The sequence below is a fragment of the Natrix helvetica genome (assembly GCF_964273705.1).
Source record: "Natrix helvetica genome assembly, chromosome: 2".
Taxonomy (NCBI): Eukaryota; Metazoa; Chordata; class Lepidosauria; order Squamata; family Natricidae; genus Natrix; species Natrix helvetica.
The window spans coordinates 197,682,154-197,703,829 of record NC_138552.1 but is presented as its reverse complement, the minus strand read 5'-3'; the positions used below and the strand labels follow the sequence as shown (position 1 = coordinate 197,703,829).

The window sequence follows — 21,676 nt, the reverse complement described above, 5'->3', positions numbered from 1 at the left end:
TTGTCTGGAGTACTTTAGGACTGTACAGCACCCAACAGAGTAGTGGGACAATATAATGCAGCTTCCATGATTAATTTGATTTTTTTGTTCTAATCAGGAGGCTGTTCTGACAGTGGAGAGGTCTGAGGTCTTCCCTGGAGTTATGGATAGACTGCTATCTGGTTAATGTTGGATTAATGGCTATACATCATCTTTTTGGGGACCCTGAATCTATTAGGATGATTTACCCCAAAAAAGCTATTGGACAGGTGACTTAAGATGTTGTTTTTTTACCATATGTTCTTTCTGATCGTTGTTTATTACTTCTACCTAGGAAGTTATTAGAGAAGATTTATTCAGTTCCGTAAATTTCTGAATAAATAAATATACTATGAATAAACATACTATGTTCTTTAAAGGAATCAATTATTAGATATCTTAAGCACAATGGATCCCTTAAGAGATATCTCTCAGGGAGATATTACCATATTTTTCACATTATAAGGCGCACCTGACCATAAGACGCACCTAACTTTAGAGGAGAAAAACAAGAACAAAATATGAATATGGAGCACCATCTCACTGTGCATATGGAGCACCGAATATGGAGCAGCAGTGTAGTGAGGGGGGGAGGTAGAGCCTGAGAGGACCACAGAGGCGGGCAATGACAAAGACAGAAGAGGGTGGGTTCAGCACTGTAAAAGGACTCCGCTGCCGTAGCCCAGCTGCTATTCACAAAAAGACCAGCTCCATTCTATCCATAAGACGCACAGACATTTCTACCTACATTTTTTGGGAGGGGGGGGAGTGTGTCTTATGGAGTGAAAAATACTGTAATTGCTTCAGCCTATCTACAAACTTTTTCAATATTTATATGAAATATCTGGTGGGGTATCATCAGGAGATACAGAATTCTGAGTCTGACACCCAAATCTATTCCTGTATGACAACTTAAAGTTCCCTTATAGGACTGGCTGCCTGCAGTCAATAATAAAATGAAACCAAATGCAGACAAAATGAAAATGTTTACTGTGACTGGCATAATGAACTGGCATCTATTATGTGAATTTTTTCACGTATTTAAATTATGTATACAAAACCCATAATATAATATCAATCATGCAGAAGAATAACTGTTGTTAGCTAAAATTTAATCTGGTTCATATATTGCTGTCCAGAATTTATATTTCTATAAAAGGGAAATATCTGTATATTTACATACACATTTGGTTCTGCATATTTATTGTGCACAATATTTCTATTTAGAGTTTCTATTTCAAAGATTACAAATATCAGTAGTCTCACTTTAAGAATACTTCTGGAAAGCATATGTACTTTCAGTCTTGATTCCAAAATGCAAAACAAAAGTATTTTTATTCACTACTTATCTAACAATATTACAATAATTTTGAAGTCTTTCTTTTAAAAAGAAAGATTATTGACCTGCTGTATGAATGTTGCATTTTAATTTAAAACTGGACGCAAGGAATAAATTAATGTTAAGGGTGGATGGGGCCCTCAGAGTGTTCATATGTAAATTATCTTGTATTAATTAGATTTTGTCCTGATCCATTCACTATTTTATCCTGGGCATTTTTACTCTTTGATATATGGCTTCTAGATTAAAATGATTATATAACCCTCGTTTTGCACACATGTTCCATAAAGGATGAACCACTAATACAATATTGTGTATCCAACTACACAGATGCTTGAACTTTTTTGAAGTTAAGGAAAATGAGTACTGCTGCTACTTTTTCCAACCAGTGCCAATTCCAACCTCAGCATGTCACTGAAGAAGATGAAGGGCCATCTGAAATCTACCTGTGTGTTTTGTGGTATGGAGGTGAGCTGGGAATTGTTTACTATGACACTGGAGACTGCTCGGTATATTTCATGTCTGACACACCTGACAACGAAGACCTTAAACTGCTTCAGAGAGTGGTAGATGAGGTCTCTCCCAAATGTATATTGAGTAGTGCCAAACAAGATGCTAACATTGCCAAATTTCTGACCAATATAGGTACCACTGAAGGAGAAAAGCCAGAAGGAGGAAAACTAGAGGTTGTCCTCTATCCAAATATGGATTTTGGTTTGGAAGTGAGCAAGCAAAGGATTCTATCTAGGCAATTCCCTTTTGTCCCTTCTCACATGACAGCAACAGAAAAAATTCTCTATTTGTCCTCTATTTTACCTTTTGAGAGCCCTCTTGTGCTAAGAGCATTAGGAGGTCTGCTAAAATTCCTTGACAGGAGAAGGCCTGGAGTTGAATTAGAAGATAGTCATGTTGTTGTCCCCATCTTGGCCTTTAAAAAGTTTGTATTGACAGACACCGTAAATGTGGATCAAGACACTTACTGTGTACTGCAAATTTTTAAAAGTGAAATACATCCTTCTGTGTATAAGCAGGCCACTGGGAAGAAAGAAGGCCTGAGCTTATATGGAATTCTGAACCACTGTAGATGCAAGTGGGGAGAAAAACTGATGAGACTGTGGCTCATGAGGCCCACCAGCAACTTTACAGAGCTTAATAAGCGACTGGATGTTATCCAATTCTTTTTGTTAGCTCAGAACCATGAAACAATTCTGACCTTACAGGAATGTCTCAAAAATATAAAAAATGTACCTCTGATTCTTAAGAGGATGGCTCTCTCTAACACAAAGGTAAGCGACTGGCAGGCACTTTACAAAACTGTTTACAGTGCTGTGTGCCTAAGAGATAAATGTCGCTCTCTCCCAAGCACCATTGAGCTTTTCCAGACAATTTCTCATGTTTTCACTGATGATCTACACTATATAGCCAGCCTAATTAGCAAAGTGGTAGATTTTGAAAGCAGCATCTCGGAAAACCACTTCATTGTCAGACCAAATGTGGACCCCATAATTGATGAGAAGAAACGAAAACTAGTGGGGCTTTCAGACTTCCTCACAGAGGTAGCTCGCAAAGAACTAGAGGACCTGGATAATAGGATCCCATCTTGCAGTGTTATTTATATTCCTTTGATAGGGTTCTTACTCTCTATTCCACGGCTGTCCACAATGGCGAGCAAGACTGACTTTGAGATTGAAGGTCTAGATTTTATGTTCTTATCAGAAGAAAAGCTGCATTATCGCAGTGCCAGGACCAAAGAGTTGGATAGTTTGCTTGGTGACCTTCATTGTGAAATACGAGATCAGGAAACATTAATCATGTACCAGCTACAGTCTAAGATCCTGGAAAAATCTGCAGTACTTAGTGATGTGATTGAATATACAGCACATTTAGATGTGCTATTATCCATGGCAGTCATGGCTCGAGAGAATGGATATACCAGACCCAGCTTCTCTCATTCTCATATTATTCACATAAAAGATGGAAAGCACCCTCTGATAGAGTTATGCGCAAAAACGTTTGTGCCTAATTCAGTGGACAGCAGTGAAACATATGGACGGATTAAGCTCCTTACTGGGCCTAATTCATCTGGTAAAAGTGTGTACCTAAAACAAGTAGGTCTTATTACATTTATGGCTCTAATTGGCAGTTATGTCCCTGCTACTGAAGCTGAAATAGGACCTATAGATGGAATTTATACAAGGATCCACAGCAGAGAATCAGTATCTCTTGGACTGTCCACTTTCATGATTGATCTTAACCAGATAGCCAAAGCAGTGAATAATGCCACTGAAAACTCTTTGGTGTTAATTGACGAGTTTGGCAAAGGCACAAATACTATAGATGGCCTCTCTCTTTTGGCTGCTGTTCTAAGGCATTGGATTGCACAAGTGAGCCAGTGCCCACACATTTTTGTTGCCACTAATTTCCATAGCCTGATGCAACTAAAGCTCTTGCCCCACACTCCTCTTGTGCAATATCTGACTATGGATACCCACCAAGATGGAGATGAGCTTGTATTTTTTTATCAGATTAAAGAAGGCATGTCCACTGTCAGCCATGCAGCCAATATTGCAGCTTTGGCTGGCATGCCTTCCAAAATTATTGACAGAGGAGTTGAAGTATCAGAACTGTTTCGAAATGGAAAACCTATCCAACGTACTGACAACCCCTCAAAAGAGAAACAGATGCAAAATTGCAAATCTCTGGTGGATAAATTCCTCTCCCTAGATCTTGATAATTCCCAAGTGGATATAAAGGAGTTTATGATTCAAGAGGTACTACCTTCTTCAGCTTCCATACTGTAACCTATTAACCTAGAGTGATTTGAATAGAGCGCATATACCGTATTTTTTGGAGTATAAGACGCACCTTTTTCCCTCAAAAAAGAGGCTGAAAATCTGGGTGCATCTTATACACTAAATATAGCATTTTCTGCCTCCCAAAACCCCTCCCCGTCACCAAAATGGCTGTGCATTGCCTTTAGCAGGCTTCGATAGTGCTCCTGGGGGCTGGGGAGAGCAGAAATGAGTGAAAAGAGGGCTGTTTTTTGCTCAATTTTACCCCCCCCCCCAGCCCCCAGGAGCACTCTATAAGCCTCTTAAAGGCTAGGCATGCCTCTTTTTTGGGACAAAAAACAGGCCTGTTTTTGAACAAAATGTGCCGGGTTTTGCTCATTTTTGCCCCCCCTCTCCCTGGAGCACTCTACAAGCATCCTAAAGGCTATTCATGCCCTTTTGGAGGGGGGGGGCATTTTTGCGAAAAATAGACCATTTTTGGGAGGTCTGCAGAGTGCAAAAACTTTTTTAAAAAATGTGCCTCTTCAAAATCTTGGTGCGTTTTATACTCCGGTGCATCTTATACTCTGAAAAATACGCTAAGTAATTGTAATACAAATAAAATAAGTCTGAACTATATAGTTTAGTGTACACTGAATTGTTACAAAGTAGGAAGTACATCAGAAAAAAATGCCACTTATTTCTTCAGACAAAAAGCCTGAAAAATTCATAATGCACCAAACTGAGTTTCATCCATCAGGCCTTTATTATGTTTTACCCGACACTTGTCACATCCAACCAGCATATCCCATTCTGTCATATATGGGAGATGACAAAACTATGATCCTGATCCTGCAAACCACCTATTAACCACCTAATAGCTGCAAACCAGCTATTGTTACATTTGATGAACTGTTAATGGGTATTCGTGAATAAATTATAGATGAAATTAAATTTAGAAGATTATTTATATATTTCCCTGAATTTTATAAACATATTTGTCAATATTTTGACACACAAGTGGATTATGTTTAGGTTTTTTCCACTGATAAATAATTTCTAAATTTGTGTTACGTGCATTAAATATGTCCATAACACAAAAATAGTCCAGAAAATATACAATGCAAAAACATTTAAAAGCAAAGAAATTGGTATTAATATTCCTTTTTAATAGTAATTTTGTCTTTGCTTTGTTGTGTATGTTAAATGTTTTTGTATGCTGGTATTCTAAAAATAAAATCTACAATGCTTCATGTTGATATTGTTTTCAAATATCCCAGTTTTTTTAGCTTTACAATAAAAATCTTTAATTCAGAACATTCAGATATTTTGCATACCGAAACAATACCTTTATTACTGTTTACTAAAATACAATTATAATACATGACAAATTGAATTCGTTCAGGCACAACCATAGATGGCAGTATATGATCAAGACTAGATTATATTTTTCTCTTTCTCTCTCTTTTTAGTTTGTTTTTGCATACACAGTGGGAACCTATGGCTTCCATATACATTTAAAGCATTCATTATGGTTGACATTAGATCAAGAGTGAGATACTAGTCCTGTTTAGATGAAAACACAAATAAAATCATACATGAACTTTTTGTAATTTCTAAATTAGTTTTATATTTTTTATTTTGAACACTTGCTAGTAATGAGACAACTATTATCCTATAAAATGGAGCTGTATCTCTTTACATTTAAATTTCTTAATACATAGTGAAAAAAGAAAATTTGATAATACAGTAAAACTAGAAGTATTCAGAAGAAAGAGGAAGCTCTAAAATCATATATATCATAACAAACAGATTTGCTAATAATGTTCTTACTGTATTTTTTTAGTTCAAATTACTCTAAAATTTTCAACTATGTTATTCATAATCTTAGAAAAATAAATACATTTCTAAAATATATAATTAATTCTTAATTCTACTTTCATACTTTTTTAAAAATATATTTTTTCTGAATCTTATCAGCAAACATAAATAAATATAGTACTTCATTATGGACCTTCGCCTTGATGTCATTATTCACTGCACATATTTTATAATGGAGCATCTGGGAAATAATATGTAAATTGCCCTGATGTATAAGATGTTAGAATGATATACCGTGTTTTTCGGACTATAAGACGCACCAATATTTTGAAGAGGTAAATTTTTTTAAAAAGTGTTTGCACTCTGCTGGGTTCCCAAACCCTTTGCACGCCTCATTTTTTTGTGAAAACAGAGCATGCAGAGGGTTTGGGAGGCCTGCAAAGTGCTCCTGGAGGCTGGGGGGGGGGCAAAAATGAGCAAAAAACCAGCCCGTTTGTCGCTTGTTTTTGCCCTCCCCAGCCCCAGGTGCACTTTGCAGGCCTCCCAAACCCTCTGCATGCTCCGTTTTCACAAAAAAAATGAGATGTGCAAAGGGTTTGGGAATCCAGCAGAGTGTAAACACTTTTTTAAAAAATTTACCTCTTCAAAATATTGGTGCATCTTATAGTCCGAAAACTACGGTATATCATTCTAACATCTTATACATCAGGGCAATTTACATATTATTTCCCAGATGCTCCATTATAAAATTATAAAAACTTGGAACTGAGGGGAAACTTCCTGACAGTTAGAACAATTAATCAATGGAACAGCTTCCCTCCAGAAGTTGTGAATGCCCCAACACTGGAAGTCTTTAAGAAGATGTTGGATAGCCATTTGTCTGAAACCGTATAGGGTTTCCTGCCTAGGCAGGGGTTGGATTAGAAGACCTCCAAGATCCCTTCCAACTCTGCTATTGTATAAATATGTGCAATGAATAATGACATCAAGGCAAAGGTCAATAAAGAAGTATTATATTTATTACAGCCCAGATAAGTACTTGGCCCCAGTATTTCCTTATAGTCATAAAAAAACAGCCCTATGAGTTGGGAATTACTAATAATTTAAAGCATGAAAATTTCAGAGGAAAACAGAATTTTTAAAAATGCCCTCTTCCTTAATCTTTATTTTCTTTATTTAAGACAGCTATACAAGCTAAAGTTAATAGTTTTTGTACACATTTTTTAATAATATTAAAAAATCTGATTATTATGCTGTCTGTTGGATTAGATTTCAACTGTGAAATAATGTACACAGGATTTCCTGATAACAGACTTAAAACTGATTTACTGACACTCGGCTACATTTAAATGTAAAATCATATAAAAATTATTTATAGACAATCTAAATCTTTATAATGCAAACTGCCCCCAAGCCCTAGTGTGATTACTTTACCTGCTTTTGTAGTTTTGGGGATTTTGACAACTTCATGAAGGTCAAGTGAGGCTTTAAAAGTTTGTCATCTATGACGATACCTTTTTCTTGAAACATCTTCTTCACAATTTCTAGGTTCAAAAAAATAGAAGTACTTATAGGTACATCAGAGAATGAGAAATATCTGTTTCATAAAAAAAGAAGAATCCACTGAAGAGAGAGAACACTTTACTTTTAAAATTGTTACAACTAAGCCATATAATTTTACACATGTAATATTAATTGCATATAATTATGGTGCTGATTATTTCTTGGAGAAAGCAGATATGCTACCTCCAACATGGCTATATATTGATACACAAGTATTGCCTTATTCTGAGACCGCTCTTACACTTCATTTTGCAATTACTGGTATGTGTGAAAGCAAACTTGTCAGCTCACATTTGCTTCAGGCATGTTAATGCTAAATCACATTGTGTATGAAACTTAAATGTATTTGGAGTGTCAGTAGTAAAGCAAACACTATTGTGACTTTTACAAATGTATGATCAGGCAGAACTATTTTTAGTCTACTGCAATGCATTTTTTAAAAATCGTAGACAGATGTCAAGAGTTTAAACTTTTTTATCATAATAACATATTTAAAATAAGAGGGAATTGTAGAACCACAGAGCTGCTGGAAAATCCACTGAGTTCACATCCTGCTCAGTGCAGGAATCTAAATCAAAGCATTCTTAACATATGGCCGTATCGCCTTAACTTGAAGACATTAAAGGGGATCAAGGTGCTCTGGGTGTTTTGTTTTTTCCTATTGAATTGGATTCTGCCTTCCTGTTACTTACTGAATCTTGCACTCTAAAAAGAACAGGGAATGCTTGTTCATATACCCCTTCAAATATTTGAAGAACTCTATCAGTCAACTTTTGTCAAGGCCTTGCTTCTCCAATGTCTTTGCACAGGAGTTCGTTTCTAGCTCCATGATCGTTATTTTCTGAATATTTTCAGTTTTCTTCAATCTGTCTTGAAATATGTGCCCAGAACTGAACACAACACTCAAGATGGGATTTGACCAAGTAGAATGGTTACTACTTGTCATATAGAAATTATACTTTTATTGATGTGATATAAAAAGTGTGTTTGTCATCTTTCAATACATCAGTTGGTTTATATTCAGTTTTCAATCACTTACTGCTGTAATATCTTTTTCAAAAGCACTATTACCAAATCAAGTATTCCAAAGCTGTACCTTTGATTTTTATTACCGAAGAACTTTGCAGTTGTCACTTTCAATTTTCACTCTGTATGTTTGATTTGAATTTCATTTCTGTCTTCTGGTATATTAGCTATCACATCCCATTTTCTATCATCTGCAAACTGTTAAGCATTCCTCCACCACTGTGCCCAAATCATTAATTAAAACTCTGAAAAATAGAAGACTGAACCAAGCAGCATTCTCTCTCCAATTTGATGAGGAACCACTGACAAGAACCTGATGAGTATGATTTTCAAGCCAATTATAAATCCACCTAATGATCATGCCATCCAGCCCATACCTAATGGCTTTTTAATCAATATAGTATGGAGTCCTTTGTCAAATGCTTTTCTGCAGTTAAGGTAAAGTTTGTCTTCAGTAATCCCATAATATATGAAGGATGTTAGTGCAGCAGAACTATTTTTATGACATAATGACATAAAATTAGTCTGGCCAAATTTGTTCTGGACTAATGCACGTTGATATCCAGCAATTGTAAATTGTTTTCAAGGTATTTACAGATCAATATTTGTAAAGCCGCTACAGAATTTCCATAGGTATTGTTATGATGCTGACTGTTAGTTTCTTGGATTCCTCCACACCCACCCCAATTTTGGAAGATAGAAATATTTGCCCTCCTTCATTCATGAGGCACTTCAGATCTCTAGAGTGCCTCAAAATCTAATACACAAGGTTTCATCAAGCGAATTCCTTCAATATTCTTAAAATGCAATTAATCTGGTTCTGGAGACTGAAATAGGTGTTCCTTAACTTGGTTCTTTCAATACATTCATCCTGTCCTTCACATTTTGCTGTGGAACACATTGATTTTTGTTGGACCAAAATAGGAACTACATAAGTCCATTTTTTTACTTACCTTCTTCACTGAACAGTTGAGATACCAGTTTTTAATTCTCCTTTGTTAATATAATATGATCATGGATCAGAAAACTGTTCTCTTTGAATTTTTAAAATAGGCTACGCTACAGTTATCTGATGAAAGGCTTATATTAAACTTTAAATGTTAATATCAATGGTTTATTGGAATTTCTCAGTATCTCCTTCTGACATTCATTTCCCATTTTAATTTCCTTTGCTTTATTTTTATGCAAAGAAACCTGTGATATTTATAGTTGTTAACATAGCTAGATTCAGACTTCATGCCTCAGTAACATTTCACAGACATGTCCTCTGATTTTTCTCTTTGAACTAGAAATTTCCGTATGCCTGTTCAGAGATACTACGTAAGTTGGGAATGCCCAGAACTGAGTTCTATCTATCTATCTCTGTCTTCACGCGTCCATTTCTTCATTCAGCTAAATAGTTACTTATAGACCTATTTAATAGACCTATTCAGTAATAGCACTTATACCGCTTCATAGCCCTCTCTAAGCGGTTTACAGAATTAGCATATTGCCCCCAACTATTTGTGTCCTCATTTTACCGATCTCGGAAGGATGGAAGACTGAGTTAACTTTGAGTTGGTCAGGATCAAACTGCTGGCAGTTGGCAGAATTAGCCTGCAATAATGCGTTTGAACCACTGCACCACCACGGATAAGAGAGAAAACTATTTTTGTCCCTATTGTTCCAAATTTTAAACATTTCTAGAATCAGAAATATAAATCTACAACAGAACTTCAAATAATCTATAGGTAGTCCTGGTTTAGTTCCACAGCTGAGACCAGCAACTTGATTCTTAAGTAAATGATCACTAGGTGAAACCACAATTCTATTTATAATCTTACTTTGGATTTCCTTTGTTTCCTTTCTTGTTTGAGCCATGGTGCACAGTGGTTAGAGTGCAGTACTGCAGGCTACTTCTGCTGACTGCCGACTGCTTGCAATTTGGCAGTTCAAATCTCACCAGGCTCAAGGTTGATTCATCCTTCCATCCTTCCAAGGGTGGGTAAAATGAGGACCCAGATTGTTGGGGGCAATATGCTGACCCTGTAAACTGCTTAGAGAGGGCTGTAAAAGCACTGTAAGTCTTAGTGCTATTCTATTTACAGACCTATGAATGATGTAAATTAGTTGCGAAGTCACATTTTCATCTTTGTTGTAATTGCAACCGGTTGCTAGATGAGGCAGTTGCAAAATGAAGATTACCTGTATTTTCTGTCAAACAAACTTAAGATTTATGTTGAAAGGCAAAATGACCCCAGAACTATAGTTACACAACTATAGTTATACATTTATGTTGAAAGGCAAAATGACCCCAGTAACTATAGTCCAACAAATATGGCAGAAATGAAGTTGTAGCACTAAATAAAATTTGTGCAAAATTGAAAAAGGAAAACTGCTTAGCAACTGAACTGAAATACTTTACTTACAGTGAAAATTATAAACTTTTAATAAATCTAGAAAGTTTATAGAAGTGACCAGAAAAATAACTATCTATAAGTGACAGCGCAGTAATAAAAGATCCCTCTGCAATCAGTATCACCAAAGCATATCCATGTTGAAAAAAGAATTGCTCATTTTTGGTTTTTGCATGTCAAAAAACCTTTGAGGGCCACATGAAAGTCAGTATCGTGTTTCCCCGAAATTATGACCTGTCCCAAAACTAAAGCCTTGCCACATTTTTTGAGTGGGCAAAAATATAAGCTCACCCCCGAAAATAACCCCCCTGGACAACCCCCCCCTCCGGCCAGGCAGAGCATCGCTCACTGACCTAGTGTTATCCCGAAAGTGCCAAGTTGCAGGAGCGGGGGGGGGGGAGCGCTCAAGTTGCTTGCCGCCTTCGGGATACCACTAGGTTGGGGAGTGGCGTTCTGCCTGGCCGGAGAGTTGCCGGGTGGCTGCTCCCTTGTGAACTGGCTCCCGAAGAGTCGGGCACAGCCTCAGGGGTGAAGCAGCCATGAGGTAACCATGCTCACGAGCAGCCGCCCGGCAAATCCCCTCTCCAGCCAGGCAGAGCGCCATTCACTGACCTAGGGGGGTATCCCTAAGGCGGTCGGCGGCAGTGGGCAGTAGCGGGCAGCAGCGGTGCCCTGGAAGAGCTGCGCAAGGGCTTGGTGAGGCTGCGGGCGGGACAGGCGCTTGTGCAACTCCCCTTTCCAGCCGGGCAGAGCTCCATGCACTGACCTAGGGGGTATCCCGAATGTGCCAATAGGCAAACAGCTGAGAAATAATGAATTTATTTTGCAGAAATTTGGGATTTAATTTGGGATTCAAAAGGATCTTGGACTACTGAATTTATTCTGACATTGCTATTAACCACATCTACTAACCAAGTGGAAGTTTTAAGCTACTTGGATTTTGAACGGCACAAATATTTTGAAACGACAAACGTGTCTAATAGCTATATTTAAATAAAGATTTATTGTACTTCCTAATGCGTTCCCCTCCTCCTTTCCTGATTGTTGGGTACCGCTTGTAGTAAATGTAGGCTTTTATGAAATAGGAGTCCCATTTCATGCTACAAAGAGCCAGAGTAAGTGCTGCTAACATTGTCAATAAAGACCCAGTTTCAAGACATAAGTTTTTCAATTGTTAGTTTGTGTGCCGTCAGCACAAAATAGGAAAGGAAAGAAAAGTCATTGTTTGTGATAAATGCTTTCTCACAGCCTAACAATATGAAAATGTATTTCCAATTACTCTCCCTTTACCTTCCCTTTTTTGTAAGATGCACGTGAGATTTTTTTAAAAGCTTCACTTACAGGTGTTGAGGTGCTGATGCACCAAATGTTACAACTGTGTAACAGCAGATGGCAGCACTTCACTGACCATGGCTGATCTTGAGAAAGTTTATTAAAATGTGTGTTATGTGTGAGAGCCTAATTAATAGCAGAAAATGCAGCACTATTAACGTGTGTGTGTGTGTGTGTGTGTGTGTGTGAGTGCGCACACGCTTTTTAAGTTTGGAAAGAAATTCCTATGAGGAACAGATAAAGGATAGAGGACTATTTAACCTACTTCTCGCTCCTGGCTTTCTTTCTAGACTCATCAAGCTGCCCTCTAAACTTAGTCCCTTTTGACACTGCTGAAATTTGACAAACTCACTGTTTAAGGAACCACAGTATCTGTGCAATTATTTATTCTAATTAATAGCAATCTAGGATAAAATTACTTAATCTATTACTTTTTCTATTACTTTTTCATTTCCTAGGTGATTTCTATCATCATATTTTACCATTTGTGTAAGTTTTAAAGTGTACATTTCTGCACTGTGATCAGAAAGCCATTTCTTTGTGAAGCAGCATTTAGAACCCCAAGGGATTCATTCCATTCCATTTTGTTACATTTTTTTTCTAAGCACTTAGGTTGCTCATTTATTTACTGATTATTTTTTTCAGTAAAACCACTGGTTCAATTAACAGCTACTGAGAGATTTGTTCTTAGACAATCAGCATCTAACCCACAAAAAATATGGTAGGTATAGCAGGAAAAAGAAAGCCTATTAAATAAACTTATTTAGAAACACATTAAGAACAAGTAAAAATATTATTAGACTTATTTTGTGTATAGTTCGATACTCAAACTGATGCACAATAGTTACAGTGTATATAATATGTATACATGCTGAAGGCCTGCTTTGTGTGTGAACTTTTACTTCAAAATGATTTGATTAGACTCACTGCCAAAATTTACACAGGTTTCTCGGGAAAAGCTAGAAGTTATTAGCAACCAGAACAACGCCAGCACAAGATTAGTATCTAATTAAATTCAAATAATCTGCTTGTTGGCTGACCTTAACTGCTCTCATTTCCTGTCATTTCTTTATATTGTTCTTCCTCTAAACCGCTTTCGTGCAGTAATAAATAGACAACCTAATAACTCTTTTTTACAAAAATGAAACAATAATCCTAACAGTTAAAGTAATATAATTGCCATAACAGTACATTGGAATTAGACAAACACAATACAGAGTGTTGTACTAAGAGAAGCAGTAAAATCTGGGGGGTTTTGTCTGTGGAAATATCTAGTAAAGGAAACACATGACATGATGTCACCATGTTGGCAATGTTTCTTTTGATTACAAAAAATAACAAATAAGACAAAAACAGATTACGTATAATAATATATATTTGTTTTTATGAGATGTATCCAGGGGTGGGTTCCAGCTTCTTTTACTGCCAGTTCACTCAGGGCTGCGGGTGCTTGATTCACGCTATGCACGCATGCACAGAAGTAAAAAAAAATGCTTCTGCGCATGCGCAGAGCAAAAGACAATAGAACCAGTTCGGGCACGTGTCCGACCAAGTTACTACCTACTCGGCCAAACAGGGCCACCCACCTCTGGATGTATCCAAAAGCCATATGTAGAGTAGATGCATCTGTTTGAAGTGACTTGTGTTCCTTAAGTGTTTGGCTACCCAAACACAAAGCCTATTGAAGCAGGTTTGGTTGCTTTAACAGAAATAAATTTTAGTTATAGGGGGGGGGAAATCAGGTAGGCAGAAAAGCAGCATCTAGCCAACTACATCCGACCACAGGCAAAGTTAGGAACAGAATGTTCATGTGCAAAAAAACAGGAAGGAGGAATTTGAGATTAACAATTTCATCAACAAAAAACAGAAATAGTTAGCGATAAAACCACAGAGAGAATTCCTAACAGATTTTCTGTGTCTTGTGGTCAGTAAGTTGTAAAAACTGAAGTTACATATTCAATAACATCATCTTCTTTTTCCCACTCTTGCAATTTTTAGGAAAGTATTCAAGAACGTAAGAGAATAAGCCTGGCTTTTAAATTAATTAAATAGGGGGTGGGGGAGGAATGAAACAGAAGAAAGAGCAAGTGAAAAAAATACATTCAAATTTGAAAAGAAGGAGGTGAAGGTGGAAACACAGCTGTCTTCGGGGCCTCAGCTGAATGAGGGGCAGGCACAGATGAGGCCCAGACCAGAGGCACGTGTGCGCAGAGAGGAAAGGAGAGGAGAGCAAAGGAAAACAATAAGCCAGTTCTCAAGGAAAAGCAGACGTGGATACTAGCCAGCCCTCCCTGGCTGGGAAATAAATAGTAAGGGTTTGGGAGCGGTTGTCACAGACCACCATTTGCTTTTAGGATATAGCAAGCAATTCAGATTTCTTGGCCAGGGCTGTTGGGACTAATTACCTTTATTTTTGTTTATCCATGTGAATAAAAGACTGTTCTTACCCTGTTTGAAAAGGGGTTTGTTTTACTTTTACAGAACAGCTATTTTCTTAGAATGTTTGCCATTTTTTAATAGGTTTCTCTATAAAAATGTAGTTCCCCCAAGTTGGTGAAGACAGCGGTCATGCATGGGTTAACTCAGTCAGTAACCAATAGAACTGAGTCTACCAAAGTGATGTCATTGTCTCTGTGGAGCATGCTCCCGCTTTTTTAGACTCAGTTCGATTAGAACTGGCTGTGCTAATCGCTTCTCCTCAACTAAATTTGATGTTGACTAAGTTTTTTCATGTTAATTGGATTTAATTGCACTTCTCTAAAACAACAACGAATTACTTCTTCTGATTTGGTTTTCTGAACTGGGCTTTCGGCTGGAGTTCACAAAAAAAGAGCTCTCAATAGCATCTGAAGGCTAGAGAGTATTGCCTCATACCTTCGAGGCTTGCCTTGAATTGCCTTCGGACTTCCAAGGCTTTTCGGAGCAGCTGCATTGTCAGCAATAGATGGGGGAGGCCTTGCTCGCCTTTTTCTCCTCAGCGAAGGAATCCAGGTCCCTGCCTTGCCGCCTGCTCTGCTAACTGCCGCCGCCAGAAGCCTCCGAAAACCGCAGGGAGCCCTCAGAAGCTGCACGGAGCTGCCGCATCACTGGAAAACGCCGCCGCTGCCGACGCACCTTACCAGCCATCCCAGCCTTGCCGCACGGCCTTCAGTGCCCACACTTGTATCGCAGCCTTGGCTACCTCGTGGCACTGGTCCATAGGCTCTTTAGCCTCAGCGGCCATTTTGTTTGGGTGCAAAAATTGTCCGGAGGCCATTTTGAAGAGCAAGAAACTGTGAGTACTGGCTATGGCCTCCTCTCCTATCCCTGGGCCTCAACTGCCTCCAGTCTCCGTGAATCCAGCCCCCACCACCACTGCTCCAGAGGAGACCATTGAGCCCCCTCCCAAGGATCCCAGACCTAACTAGGGGGACATGGAGTATCCTCCCCCTCGTGAGGAGGACAGGGCCATGCAGGCCCCGGCTAAGAAGGCCAGGTCCAAGATTAAGCACACTAAGCCTCACATCTTTCGGGCCCATTCAAGCCCTCCTCCTGACTTATTATCTGATTCGGAGGATGACATCTCCCCTGCTGCCTGAATCCTGCAGCCCGAGGATGCTAAGGGCACAGAGGATTTGGCCAACGGTGGGGATGATTCTGATGGTGGCAGGAGCATTACCTCTGATGCGGATCCCCTCTACCAGGAAGATATTTCTCCCTCCCCCCACCGTTGCCGCTCTTACTCGCCAGGCATGGCTGATATGATCTCTGAGGCCATTGAACATGGTATTGCTGCTGGCCTTAAACACAGGTTTTCTAATCGTTCTGCTTCTCATAGGTTTGCTTCTTCCTCCAGCTCCAGGCGCAGGAATGGTGATCTTTCGGCTTCTTCGTCGAACGACCTACCCGGCACCTCCAACCAACAGTCGGTCTTCGGGGGAGAGGATCGCCCGACCAGAGAATCAAATCTATCGGAGGATGAGGGTCTTCCCCCCGATCCATCTCCCTTTGTCGGTTTGTTTAAACCTGCTGTTTTTCGCTCTCTCCTTTTCAAGGCCAGAAAGATCGCAGGCATTCCTTCTCCTAATACAACTGACTGCGGAAGCAGACAAAGCTGACACCACCGATCCGCTCTTCACCCAGCCTACGGTGGAGAAGGAAGTGATCCCATCACCATGGTTCTTCATAGACATTGTCCAGAATCAATGGGCATCTCCAGGTACTGCCCCCCTCCCCAATGCCTCGGATAAACGCCTGTACAACGTCTCTCCTGACCTCGCCAAGGCTTTGGAGGTACCTTCTATTGACTTACCTATCGTTGCTCTTTCCTCTCCCAACGCGGCCTCAGCAGCTCTTGAGGAAACGCTGCGACCTGAGGACAAGAGAATAGAACAAACTCTGGTTAAAGGCCACCAGGCCTCAGCTTGGTCTGTCAGAGCGGGCACCTCCTCTTCCTTCTTTAGTCGCTCCGCTCCTCCAGACAACTCCAAGCTCGCCTTTCAGCTAGGGATTCTAGGGCTCGCAGGGATATTAACAAAATTAAGGCGGCCCTAGAATACACAGCAGATGTCTCCTTTGACGCGGCCTGATTTGCATCCAAAGCCATTGCATCTTCCATCTCTACCCGCCGGCTTCTCTGGCTAAAACAGCGGCAGGCAGAAGCGCGAGCCAAGTGGAGGCTTGCTTCCTCTCCTTACTCTTCATCACTCTTTGGTCTTCCATTAGAGCCCCTTCTGGTAGAGTCCAAGGATAAAAGGAAGGTCCTTCAACCAGCCACTAAAAAGCAGGAAGGTCGGAGCCAATCCTTTTACCGCAGGCAGCCCTTTTGTGGCCAGGATGGGGGTGCTTCCACCTCCCGTCTGCAACAACAGGCCCCTCCCAGACAAACCTCCTCCTTCTCCAATAGATCAGGCAGGAACAAGAGATTCCAGCCCAGAAAGCCTTTTAGGGACAATTCCAACCGTTCCTTTAAGAGGCAGAAGTGACTGCCTGGAGAATCTCCCAATAGGGGGACGTCTGGCTGCCTTTGCGGATCGTTGGGACGACATCACCAACGACGCATGGGTCAGGTCCACAATCAGATTCAGCCTTCTCCTGGATTTGCGCTCCAGCACTCCGAACCAATTTGTCACATGCCAATCTCCAGGGACCCTCAAAAAAGGCTCCTGGTAGAGCAGGCCGTTCACCATCTGCTCCACATTCAGGCCATTCAACCTGTGCCATCAGGCCAAGAGGGGCGGGGTTTTTACTCTCGTCTCTTTATCGTGCCGAAGTCTTCGGGGGGTTGGAGGGCCATCCTCAATTTAAAATTTCTAAATCAATTCATCAGGTACAGGAGATTCAAAATGCACTCTCTCCTCTCAATTCTGGAGAGTGTTCGCAGACACGATCTCCTAACATCAGTGGATCTCACGGAGGCCTACCTCCACGTGCCCATACACAGGCGTCACAGATGGTTTCTCTACTTCGTTCATGCGGGCCACCACTTCCAATATCGGGCCCTTCCCTTCGGACTGTCCTCAGCCCTGAGGGTCTTCACAAAGGTTCTTTCAGTCGTAGCCGCCCATCTGTGGGCTATGCCCATCCGGATATTGTGCTACCTGGACGACATTCTTTTATTGTCCAGATCTCGCCCCCAGGGATCTCCAGGACACCCTTCAGGTGTTTCAGGACATGGGTTCTCCATTAATCGTGAGGAAAGTCACTTCATCCCCACGTCTCGCCTGGTGCACCTCGGAGCCCTCATAGACTCCTCTCAGGGGAAAGTCTTCCTCTCTCACGACCGCCAGAGCAGTCTCAGGGAGTTAGCCAGGGAGGTACGAAGGAGGCAACGGGTCCCTCTTCTTCAGCTTTCTCAACTGCTGGGGAAGATGGTCTCCTGCTTCTCCATCGTCCCTTGGGCACGGCTTCACAGCCGCTGCCTCCAGTGGTTTCTTCTACCATTCCAGAAGACCAACAGCAGCTGTTCCCTAGTGAAAGTTAGCCTGACTCCAGAGGTTCTGCGCTTCCTGGACTGGTGGATCTCCCCGGCCATAGCTCAGGGATTTCTTTCCAGGGAACCTCCACGTCTCGTGGTAATGACAGACATGAGTCTAAGGGGTTGGGGAGCTCACCTGGAGAGTCAAGTAGCCCAGGGTCTTCGGACCAATTCCAACTTATCCCACAGTATGAATTGGCTGGAGTTAAAGGCCATCCACCTGGCCCTCCTCCATTTCCAGAACTCCCTTCACAACACCCACGTGCTGATTCATACAGACAACACTATGGCCAAGGCACATGTCAATCGCCAGGGGGGGACAAGAGCGGGGTCTCTCATAGAGTGTGCCTTTCATCTAGGAACTTGGGTGGAAGCCAACCTTCTTTCTCTACACGCCGAGGACATCTCAGGGTCAGACAATGCCACAGCAGACTGGCTGAGCCGCACAACGATCGACACATCGGAGTGGATCCTGAATCGCCGCATATTCCTTCAGCTGTCATCCAGGTACGGGACTCCAATCCTGGATCTCTTCGCAACTGCATCCAACCACTAGCTGTCCAGGTACCTGTCTCGATACACGACACCAGGCGCAGAAGGGACGGACGCCCTAAGGTGCAGGTGGCCTCATGGTCTCCTGTACGCATTCCCTCCCTTCCCCCTGATTCAGAATGTAATTTGGAAGGTGATAGAGGAAGAGGCCGAGTGCATCCTAATTGCACCCAATTGGCCACGCCGACCATGGTACGCAGACCTGATCAAACTGTCTGTGGAACCTCAGTGGCTTCTACCAATGATTCCTTCCCTCCTTCATCAGGGCTCCCTCCACTATCCCGACCTGTGCTGGCTACACCTAACTGCTTGGAGGCTGAGCGGGCGATCCTGAGGGCGGATAATCTTTCCGAGACTGTAATCAATACCATTCAGGCCTCCCGCCACCCAGCTACAAATAGGATCTACGAATCTACATGGCAGACCTTCGTAGCTTGGTGCCGGGCCCGAGGGGTAGACCCTCTGAAGGCTTCAGTGTCCCAACTTCTGGACTTTCTGCAACAAGGTCTTGATAAGGGACTATCACCGAACACCTTACGGCGGCAGGTGTCGGCTCTCTCTTCGGTTCTATCTCTTCACCGTGAGGAGCCCCTCTCACTGCACCTTCACGTCCGCAGATTCATTAAGGGGGCATCCAATCTCTGCCCTCCTGTCATTCACCGTTTTCCCTCCTGGGATCTGACCAAAGTCCTGGACTTCCTTACTGACCCGCCCTTTGAACCTCTCAGGTCGGCAACCGTACATCACCTCACACTTAAGACGGCCTTTCTGGTGGCCATAACATCGGCACGGAGGGTTTCAGAGCTGGCGGCCCTTTCTATCCGATCGGACCTGTGTGTGTTTCATCCAGACCGAGTGGTACTTCACATCGATCCAACCTTTGTCCTGAAAGTGAACTCAGCATTCCATCACTCGCTAGACCTCACTCTTCGAAACTTTTGTCCTGCTCTGTCTCACAGGCTGAAGCACAAATGGCACAAACTAGCCATCAGGCGGACGTTAAAGATTTACATCGCCAAGATGGCGGTCTTCAGATGCAGCGAAGCCCTCTTCGTGTCCTTCCACCCTACCAACAAGGGGCTGAAAGCTTCTCCATCCATGATTGGACGATGGATAAGGTTGACCATTGCTCAAGCTTACAGCACGCACCATCTCACTCCTCCACCTAACATTACAATTCACTCGTGAAGCGCAGCTATGACAGCGGCATGGGCGCGGTGGAGGAAATCTGCAAGGCAGCTACCTAGTCTACTCCTAATTCGTTTATATGACATTACAAGGTGGACAGATATGCAACAGCAGATGCAGCCTTCGGAAGGTGGATCCTCCAACAGGTTCTTCCTTCTTCCAGCTCCTAGGCCAGTCTCATGCCCTCCCGGGGACACGCCAGCTTTGGTACATCCCATGCATGACCGCTGTCTCCACCAACTTGGGAGAATGGGGCGTTGGTTCTTACCTGATACGCCCCTTCTCCGGGCAGGTGGAGACAACGGTCATCCCCACCCTTAGGGTCCTGGCCTACCTCGCAGGGAGGATCTGGGAGCATGTTGTATAGTCACCAAAAGGAAAGTGATTGTTCACAGCAGAAACAGAGTAAAGAGAAGTATTTTTTCTTCCTTCCTTCCCTGTACCTTAAAGTAGCAACCCATGGAATGTTTTAAGTTCATTTACAAGAAAAGTTTCATCCTTGCATTTATTGTGTGTTTAAATGATTTTACCTATTCATCTCTTTCCTGAAGCATGTGAATCCAGACCCCATTTCTCATCTGTGATATCCCAATAATGTTACCAGCAATACTGGTGAGTTTTTTTTTCAAACTCTGCCTGCAAGCTATCTACCCCCCCCCCCCAACTCTAATCCTCCAACAATGCCTTTTCTGTAGGGGTGGGGACCTTGTTCTCATGTCTTTCAACCCTGCACAGATGAGCAGAGCACATGGATCCAGATGCCTCCAGAGGAGACCTTCCGTAAGTCTCTGTTTAAGTCTCATGTTTGGCTCATTGTGACTTATATATGTTCTCAAACTTCTATGGGTCTCAATGTATTATCAAACCTTCCATTCTCCAATGTGAATGGAACTTGGAGGCCCCGTTTTCCCTCAAGGTAGCCACATCTGGCTTCCCATAGAGCTGAACCTCTGAGGTTCAGCAGGCCTTCAACATGATGGACTGGAGAAACTGGTGTGGACCACAGACAATGTCAAGGAGCACTCCCGTTGAGTTTGGACCGGTGACATGGGCTTGGCCGGATGCCAGCAGATCCTGAATCCATCTGGTCCTGAATGCCAAAGAAGCTTGAATTAGGTAGTGGGGAAGATTTTACTCTGCGAAGTGAGTAGAGAATTTTTTTTTCCTTTTGGGGGGAGGAGGGGAGTGTTGCCTTGTGTCCGCATGTATGAGATGAAGGAAATTCCTACTAGAGGATTGCCTTCGACCCGAGTAAAAACCCTCTGCACATCTATCTGGCCAACCTACTCTATTGGCACTAAGGTAGAAACCTGGCCTCCAGAAGGCAGTTTTGATTTAGATTTTGTCAACAAATTTGCTGATTTTCTGGCCACCATCAGATGAACTGAAGAGGAGCTCTACCTGAATTTCTTCTCCAATCTCCTTTGTTGCCCAGACATTCAGAAAGCATGTGGGCTAACTCCCTCAACCCTTCTCCACCAACATTGAAGCATGTGATCACCTTTTCTGTTCAGGACACAAGCCATGTGGTCCTGTCCACCATTAAACCATCTTTCCAAGACTCTCCATGTCTCCAGTGTCTTTTTCCCCATTTGGAGCCGAACCCAGAAGGACATTTCTTTCAACAACTCAAGTAAGCATTTATTATCAGTGTCTACCAGTTTTTGATATTGATTGGAAAGACTTCTTTCCCACTTCTTCATGCAGTATATTT

The 21,676-nt window shown here is 41.7% G+C and overlaps 3 protein-coding genes across 4 annotated transcripts in view; 2 read left to right on the top strand and 1 right to left on the bottom strand.

The window, feature by feature from the left end:
* The window catches only part of AKAP7 (A-kinase anchoring protein 7), a 79,643-nt gene that overhangs the window by 27,595 nt on the left and 30,372 nt on the right, over positions 1 to 21,676 (bottom strand). For both annotated transcript variants that reach the window (XM_081942859.1, XM_081942858.1), the window contains exon 6: positions 7,384 to 7,493. In XM_081942859.1, coding sequence (XP_081798985.1) covers positions 7,384 to 7,493 — 110 coding nt within the window. The remainder of the gene's footprint in view (positions 1 to 7,383; positions 7,494 to 21,676) is intronic.
* MSH5 (mutS homolog 5) lies at positions 1,717 to 4,158 on the top strand (the record flags this gene model as incomplete). Its single annotated transcript, XM_081940438.1, has 1 exon — positions 1,717 to 4,158. One exon carries the CDS (start codon positions 1,717 to 1,719, stop codon positions 4,156 to 4,158), a length of 2,442 nt encoding a protein of 813 aa, XP_081796564.1.
* On the top strand, positions 18,700 to 19,962 carry LOC309385732 (uncharacterized protein; the record flags this gene model as incomplete). The annotated part of the gene is made up of 2 exons (XM_081940437.1): positions 18,700 to 18,843; positions 18,921 to 19,962. The coding sequence occupies exon 2, from the start codon at positions 18,964 to 18,966 to the stop codon at positions 19,960 to 19,962; it is 999 nt and encodes a 332-aa protein (XP_081796563.1). The 5' UTR covers positions 18,700 to 18,843; positions 18,921 to 18,963.